This window comes from Trichophyton verrucosum (genome assembly GCF_000151505.1).
Source record: "Trichophyton verrucosum HKI 0517 chromosome Unknown contig00102_1.f1.exp, whole genome shotgun sequence".
NCBI classification, from domain to species: Eukaryota; Fungi; Ascomycota; class Eurotiomycetes; order Onygenales; family Arthrodermataceae; genus Trichophyton; species Trichophyton verrucosum.
The window spans coordinates 1-8,013 of record NW_003315571.1 but is presented as its reverse complement, the minus strand read 5'-3'; the positions used below and the strand labels follow the sequence as shown (position 1 = coordinate 8,013).

The 8,013-nt window shown below is 48.5% G+C and overlaps 3 protein-coding genes across 3 annotated transcripts; all 3 read right to left on the bottom strand.

Annotated features, from left to right (window-relative positions):
- Positions 1-193: 193 nt before the first annotated feature.
- TRV_01220 (chromatin remodeling complex subunit (Rsc9), putative) lies at positions 194-3,626 on the bottom strand (the record flags this gene model as incomplete). Its single annotated transcript, XM_003024558.1, has 6 exons — positions 194-2,305; positions 2,462-2,519; positions 2,575-2,793; positions 2,881-3,012; positions 3,187-3,347; positions 3,534-3,626. The coding sequence occupies 6 exons, from the start codon at positions 3,624-3,626 to the stop codon at positions 194-196; spliced, it is 2,775 nt and encodes a 924-aa protein (XP_003024604.1).
- Positions 3,627-3,784: 158 nt separating this feature from the next.
- Positions 3,785-5,739, bottom strand: TRV_01219 (amidase family protein; the record flags this gene model as incomplete). The annotated part of the gene is made up of 4 exons (XM_003024557.1): positions 3,785-4,777; positions 4,848-5,113; positions 5,167-5,234; positions 5,288-5,739. The coding sequence occupies 4 exons, from the start codon at positions 5,737-5,739 to the stop codon at positions 3,785-3,787; spliced, it is 1,779 nt and encodes a 592-aa protein (XP_003024603.1).
- A 1,454-nt stretch (positions 5,740-7,193) lies between these two features.
- On the bottom strand, positions 7,194-7,929 carry TRV_01218 (uncharacterized protein; the record flags this gene model as incomplete). The annotated part of the gene is made up of 2 exons (XM_003024556.1): positions 7,194-7,290; positions 7,415-7,929. Coding segments are annotated over 2 exons (612 nt in total), but the record flags the coding sequence as incomplete, so codon positions are not given.
- Between the last annotated feature and the right edge of the window lie 84 nt (positions 7,930-8,013).

The following is an 8,013-nucleotide window of genomic DNA, read 5'->3' as shown; positions in this document are numbered from 1 at the left end:
GGAGAGTGACTAGCTCCTCCCATCAAAACCCTATTTTCGCCCCTTTCGCCCTGACATGGAAAATATGGCTAATCTTTTGAGGGTATCTGAGTTAAGAAAGAAAAGAAATGTGACCGTCTATTGAACAAGGAAATGGAAACAAATGCTGGAGGAAAGTTGGGAAGGTGATGATAGTTCAGGGTGGGCAGTAAGTTTAAGAAGAGGAGTCGAGCTCATTTAGGAATGCAAATATCTCCTTGGTTAAACTGGGATTCTCGGTTGCTGCTTCAATCAGGTGTGAGCGTTGCGATCCAAAGACTACCTTTCGCCATGGCAAGTTGTTATATTGACTGCCAGATGGTGTGGATGGAAGTCCAATAAGGATGTATCTCATTACAAGCAATGCCTTGTATGCAATTCCGTAAGGTTCGCCGTGTTCGTCGACAGGTGTGGGATAAAGCTTGAATAGTCGGGCACATTTCGGCTGGATGATGGCTCGGGGGGGAATGGGTGGTGGCTTGGTCATGTCTCGAAGTGGGGGAAGGTGAGCGGAGACATGTCCAGCTATCAGTGCAATATTCGGCGTGGGAGCTAGGTATTCTGAGCAGTAATCCCAGTGACATGCGCGAGGGTTAGAAGGTTGCGGCTGTAGATTCCATCCGCCTGAGGCCAGGGGGCTGAGTTGAAGGTGGTCTTGAAACACATGATTGCGCAGAATAGCAGGATCGACGAATACATGATCACATCTGATCTCTCCTTGTTTGCCCCAGAGGCAGTGAAGGCTCAGAAACCCGTCCAGGTTGTAGGTGGTTTCAAGGGGGCGGATGCCACGGATAATGAACCGAGCAGAGGGACCTTCAACAACTTTGGCCTGAGCAGAGGAGAAGGTATTGCTAACTGTGCTGATGAACTCAGTGGCTTGGAGGGTATCGGCTGATTGGACACCTGGGATGCGGTTTTGAGAGAAGCACGCTTGGTAGGCCTGCCAGATTGCCAGTTGAGTAATTTCACATTCTGGATCTTCGACAAAACAGCATTTGAGCCAAAGGCTGCAACGTTCCGGCTCCGAGTGCTTAACGAGGTCACGATAAAGATCTTGGTGTGGAATAGGGATTTGGTTGGGAGGCGGGGCCTTGCGCTCAGCTTGATCAATGATTTCCTTGTTGCGGACCACGCTGCCGTAGTCCAAGAGATGGACAAGGTGAGGTATAAGGTCAACTGGAAGATTGAAGTCTGCGACAAGCTGCTGCACATTGAGTTGGTAACGGGAGAACTGATACAGGAAATCGAGGGCAACAGAAAGAAGTTCGGGATCTTGCTTGAGAAGTGTGAGGCGGATGACCTGTTCGATAGTCTGGCTCGGGATCCTATCGATGATCTTAGATTCGATGCGCTCAATGGCGAACAGAGAGAGACATTTTAAGGCGGTTAAGAGTTGAAAACGGTCTTCACTGCTTATCAGATTGATAAGTGTCTGGTATAACGGGTCTTGGTCCCAAATGTCCCAGAAGGGACAAGTTTGTTCAATGATTTCCAAAAAATAGTTCTTGAGTTCTATGAACCTGTCCTGACAGGGAAGATTGAGGACGATAGTTGCACAGTCTCTCAGCAGCGGCTCTTCGGCAAACCAGCGGGCATTTTCCTCAAGCAGGCACATGTTTCGGATAATGAGGGCTGCCTGGTTGACACGCTGGAGTTTAATGCGGAACGACTCATCTTCGAGGTTGGTATCGTCCAGGCAGACTTTCTTGGATTGGATACGATGTAGAAGATCAGGTGTGCCAGTCAAGGCGAAGATGACATTGAGATTTTTGGAGGAGATATTATTTGGGTGATCGAGCTCGATGACCCATTCCTGGCCGTAGACGAGAAGAGAAACCTTTAAAACTTGCTTAGCAAGGGACTCAGCTAACATATTAAAGTCACTAAACTTGAGCTTGTCCCCTCGTTCATCAGAAATGACAATAAGATGGTGAAGGGCAAAATCAACTTCCTTGTCGATGTCCGATCGGATGCCCATCCAACAGAATCGATAGATATTGGGAACTGTTTCAGCGTTAGAATCAGGACCAGCCAAGAGGCAAAAAGAAGGCATACCTTGATCTGGTAGAGCGAGTGTCATGAGAGGGTCGATATCAGGAGGCAGCGGTAAACGCGAGGAAGAAGTAGCGAAGACACCACGCCGATTGCTCGGGGTATCATGCTCGATGACGTCCATTTTGGGAGTGACCACAGAGGCAGATAATGAAAAACAGGGAGAAAAGAGAGAGGGTATGTATCGTCCAGAGGAAGACAGGGAAGAAAAGGGTGAGAGGAGAGGGTAAGCCTAGGACTGCGCCTCCGCGGCGCGTTTGCGCTTCCGTGACTGGCGAATCTTTGGTAACGCCGCGTTTGCTGGACATCCCCCATTAGCGCGGCTGCAGACGACGGAGGAACACGGGATAGGGACAAAGAGAGAAAGATAAGGCCTACCTGCCCTTGCCTGAGACTCGCTGGGGATCTCGGACGGGGGAATCAGCAGCAGGTAGTATTCGAAGTCCCTATAGGAGAACGGTCAGTAAGGCACTCTTCGTGACAGGCTGGGAGATAACTCACAGCAGCCGCTCTGCGTACAGCTGCTTAACCTGGTACGAGAGGGTTCCAACCAGGCCAGGAGGGACACCGGCAATATGGCCGGCTTCCCACCAGTTCTTCTTGTCCTTGGAGGCCTCGTCGAAGCCGCCTCTTGTTACAATCTGGACGAATAGCGTGTAGACGTTGATTTTCTTGCTGCCGGCCGGCCAACGTGTTCCAGGACGGGCTTCCCACGACTCGCTGCTCGATCTGGTTTCCGGTCATCCCAGGTTAGCAATTAAACACGCCCGTCGCCAGCCAACGCAGACCCGAAGACATGGAACTCACTTTCCCTGGCCATAGAAGTGCCTCAAGCTCGCCCAGAAGCGCTGTTCGTCTTCGCAGACGAGCTCGGTGGCCGTCTTCTTTCTCTCCATCTGTCGTTCACGTGACTGTAACTTGCTTGGGTTAGGTTGGTGGCTGTGCACGTGACTATCAGGGCAGAAAAGGTAAATGGTTTGATCACCAGAAGATCCAAGCTTGTGCACGTGATGATAAAGTCTTTGAGAAAGCAGAAAACTCTAGCCTCTTTGGGACTAGCCTAACCCTAGTCCATGGTGACTAATCAGAAGAATAAAGAGTCATGTGACCCACCTTCTTCCGTCCTTTCTTGGTGAGTCCTTCTTCTTCTTCTTTCTTCTTCTTGAGAACAGGAGGGGAGGGAAGGGAAGTTTTATAAGGAAGAGGAAGAGGTTGAAAAGAGTCTCTAGAGGCTTTGGAAGGGAAGATATTGCTGCCACTTCATGATAATGGAGCTATGTTCTTATGGCTACTAGCAACCAGTGGCCTTTGTTAGACCCGAATTACCCCCTTAATCTCAATGTGCCCTGGAGCAGATTCTACTGTATTCTATCTATGGGGACAAAGTCCAATAGTGATGGATTCAACACCTATCATTACTCTGGTATGTTGTGTTATTGTCTTCTAAAGGGATGTGTGACAGTACTAAAACCCATTGCTTGAGAAGACCTTTCAAAATTGCCTATTAGATCCAGGCTCATTATATCTTGTAATGATATATGGCTCTTATTCATTATGGATATTCAGTAAATTATTTGAATACACATGCCAAGATAGGTTATATCCTACTTATAGCTAGTGATATTCCACTATTGCGGGATTGGCCAAGAATATTCACATTATACTATATATATACCCAAAAAACTATGAAGAAACCAGTATCACCATTGCTTTACAGGATATCCTTCACTTCCTTCTTGGGTTGAATGAATCTCTTGAGCTTTGGCCTGGCATGGGTCTTTTGTTCAAAGGCATATGCCAATCCAATCAACTTCTCCTCGCTCCAGAGATCACCCATGAAACCAATGCCAATAGGAATTCCAGGACCCGAGGTGACAAGCTCTCTATCGTGGTTTACTTTGGTTCCATTTGGGTACACGCCCATTGGGACAGTGATAATAGGCGACCCTATCAGAGCTGGGATATATGGTGACAGATCGGTAGGGAGAACAGCAGCGTCAAGCTTGTGACGTCTCAAGGCACCAAGAATGCCTCCCTCATTGCCGAACTTCACGTTCTTCTGGTACATTGGCCAGAACTTAGGGTCAGTGTTTTTTATCCCCTTCTGCAGGGCAATGTCCCATCTGGCGGTATCGCGGCTGGGATACTCTTCCAGACGATGGTGTTGGGTGAATCTTCGGAGAGTCTCAAGGTCGGTGATGTTGTGAGGGTTGACCTTGAGTTGCTTGAAGAAAGCAGGCAGGTTGGTGAGACTGTCGGCATAGAGGATATCGTCTGGGATGGGGCTCTGGGCGAATTCAGCAAAAGAAGTGAAGTCTGTGTTCTCAACTATGATAGCACCAGCCTTCTTCATGACCGCCAGCGCTTGGTTGAACTGATCTACCACCGTCTGCGGTGAACCGAAGATCTTGATGACATTACGAGGGACTCCGATACGCTTCCCTTTGAGAGCATTGATGTCGCATGCCTTGACATAGTCCGGGATGGTGTCAAAGGGGATTGCGGAGGTATAGTTATCATTCGAGTCCTTGCCTGCAATTACTTGCAGCAGGTAGGCTGCATCTTTGACTGATCTGGCCATGGGTCCGACGGTGTCCTGGCGCTCACTGATAGGGACGACAAAACGGCGGGAAGTCAAGCCAACTGTGGGCTTGAGACCGACGATGTTGCTCTTATCAGCGGGGCTAACGATGCTGCCGCTTGTCTAGAGATATAGTATACCTCATCAGCAAGAAGTTGAAACTCGTGGCTGCTTCTTGTATGCAATCGCTCACCTCAGTTCCCAAAGTTGCAAAAGCTAATCCGAGATCAGAAGCAACACCGCTTCCGCTGGAACTTCCACTGGGATCTTGGTTCTTAATATATGCAGCAGTTACTTGGCCACCATATGCGCTCCAGCCGTTGGTAGAGTTGAGCGATCGGAAGTTTGCCCACTGGGAAGCACCGGATTTGCCCATAATGACCAGGCCAGCCTCCCTCAGTTTCGTGGCCACAGTGGCATCAGCCGACGTTCGAGCGCCAAATATGGCATAAGAGCCAGCTAATATTTCCAATCAGCCTGGGATGGGAGAGGGAAACGGCTACTCTACTAACCAGTGGAGCTCATCTTATCGTCGGTAAAGATATTGTTCTTGATGACGATAGGTAGGCCATGGAGAGGACTGAACAAGTTATTTTCTACCGTCTTGATCAAATTGGCATCCTATTGACTTACCCTCGAAGCTTGCCCATCTTCCTCTCATTGTCCATCTGTTTAGCTATGGTAAGGGCATCGGGATTGATCTCCGTGACCGCTCGAACGGTAGAGTTAACCTCCGCGATTCTGGCAACATACGTCTGAACAACAACTATTATCAGCCGGTTGCCTTTTTGATACGGGGTTTGCAAGGTAATACGCACCTTAACAAGGTCAACGCTAGTGAAGCACCCTTTAGTCAAGCCATCTTGAAGCTGATCGGCAGTAGCTTCGATGAGCTTGGGAATATCGCAAGCTTGAGGGTCTATCAACCTGTCAATAACTGCCTGTTCGTTTCCAATTGCGATACACTGGTTTGACCCATAGCTTCCATGGGCTGAGAGTATTGGAAGGTCACTTAGCTTACAGGCTGATGCAATTGAAGTATACACAGCACCAAGCTGCAGGAGGAAGGTGATGGGGCCCTTCATGATGATTGACAATTCTGCAATCAACTTGGATTAAAAAAGTCCGCTCTCTATCAATTGGGTACCAAGGGCCTCTGGGGAACTATTTAAATCATTGAGAGAAGGGACAATGAACGCCTGAATGAATCTAGGCCTATCCCTCCCCGCTCAACCATTCCCATATGTCTCCCAAAACGACCCTGTTCTCTCTGTATGGGCTCAACATGTCTGGATACGACATAAGCATCTTCGCACGAATAACATCACTTGAGTGTGACCTGACGACTCCGCCTGGGGCAGGATCTAAATCTCGGGCCAGACAGGCATCTCCAAACCTGGCCCTTTCGCATATGTCTGCACAAGCATCATGCTTTCGTGACGAGGATCAAGGGCGCAGCGCTTTATCTAGCTTCCTATTCCAGTTATGCCCGATAATTCTCCAAGCGCTGTGGGGCAGGCTAAAGTCGCTCCCGAGAAACCCGCGGCAGATGATGGATGAAAAGACCGAGAGCATGGTTGTATAGTTGGCTGGCAGGGAGTTTGAGCATTTAATATGGCCAGCTAGTTAGACCGGGGGCCATGATATAATATCAGTACTAAAGGACTTCGCCCACGCCAGCCTGCAGTACGCTTAATGCATTTTAGGGAGGTATTATCCAAAGGAACTATGTATGGATCTTCCGCTTTTTAAAGGTCAAGCCCCATGTCTAGTGGCACGGAGTATTATCTCAGGGGTCCGGAAACTTGTGCCTGCTTATACGGTTTCAGTCCGCAAATCACCAAGATTGGGGCTTGATTACTCCGTACCCCGGGTTAGCTAGACGGGTTGGAGATGCAGCTAATTTTATCTTACCAGGTACTGCTTTGAGGAAAAGTCCATTGCCTCACAGAGCTATGAATATGAGCATCGAGGGATATCCAAACTAACTAAATTGAAATGCAGCACATAGATAATACTTAGTAGGATCTCGATAGAGCATGCACAAAAATATATACAGGGTGGAAATTTGAATCAAATAAGAGTGCAGGATATGTTTCAATCGCAACTGCTCCTTCTCTGGACCACTGCGCGAAACCGGGGCTGTGGAAGAAATGCCAAATCATCCCTTGTCGCCAAGCTTGCGGAAGACTCTAGACGCCTTGTCTTGTCGGCCACACAGAAACATCCATGCATGCATGCTGGGGACACGGGGAAGAGAAGCGGGCACCGGGGCAAGCCAGCGGCCTGGAGATCGCTGTGGCGTCGTTGGGACAGAGTAGAGAATCACATCGCCTTGAAAAAAAAAAAAAAAAAACAGGAAGGAAGGAAACAAGCGATAATCGTGTATGCAGGATGGGAGAGTAGCGTGTCTTTCGGACTCCGGATTCACTTGATCCAAATTTGGTTCGAAAATCGCTCGAAGGGTACAGGGGAGTCCAAAAATTGGTCGTTGACATATTGGGGGTATTATTCGAAAAGGAGGAATGATTGGGCGAAACTATGCGGTCTTTTTCCACGCAGTGTTGAGTCCAATCAAACTGCTTACGGTTCCCGCAATACCAAGAACGCCATCATCCAGGTTGACATATCCAAGGCTAGAGAGTGGAAGGGTAAGATCGCATAGATCGGAAATGAGTTGTGTTGAGACGGTAGCACGCTCCCTGCATCAGCTGTTAGCGACCTTCTGCTTGCGTTGCATCGGGACAATCCAAAACGAACCTTTGAATCTTCTTTCCTTCGACAGCTCCCTCTCCATCCTTTTTGTTTATCTTCTTCTCCATCTCACTCAATCTCCACATAGAGTAGACACCAGCAATGGCACTGCACAGGAGTCCAGTCAACCATGCTTTCTGGGCGTGAGCTTGAAGCTTTTTAACAGCTGCGAACTTGCGAATACCCGCTGCATCGAGATACGTCAACATATCAAAGGAAAGATAGACTCCATATCCCAGTTGTCTTCCTACAGCCAAGTATTTGAGCACCGGGTCTGACCCAGGCGCACCGGCAACGCCAGGCTTGGAGTCGAGCGCAATAGCAGCAGCCTTGAAGTGCTCGATATTCTTGCCAACACGAAGAAGCTTTCGAGTAAGGCCAAACTGCTTTTTCATAGCCTCAAATGGATTTATAGTGGACTGCGCTCTGTTTGTACGGAGGAGGTACCAGGCGAGGAAGCGAGAAAAGTATTGCAACGTTCGTAGGACCTTATCGCGGCCAACTAGACACCAACCAGTTAGCTAGTGACATTCCTTGGGAGACTATCCAATGTCATCTATGCAGTGCTTTATATATATATATATATATATATATANNACNNCGTA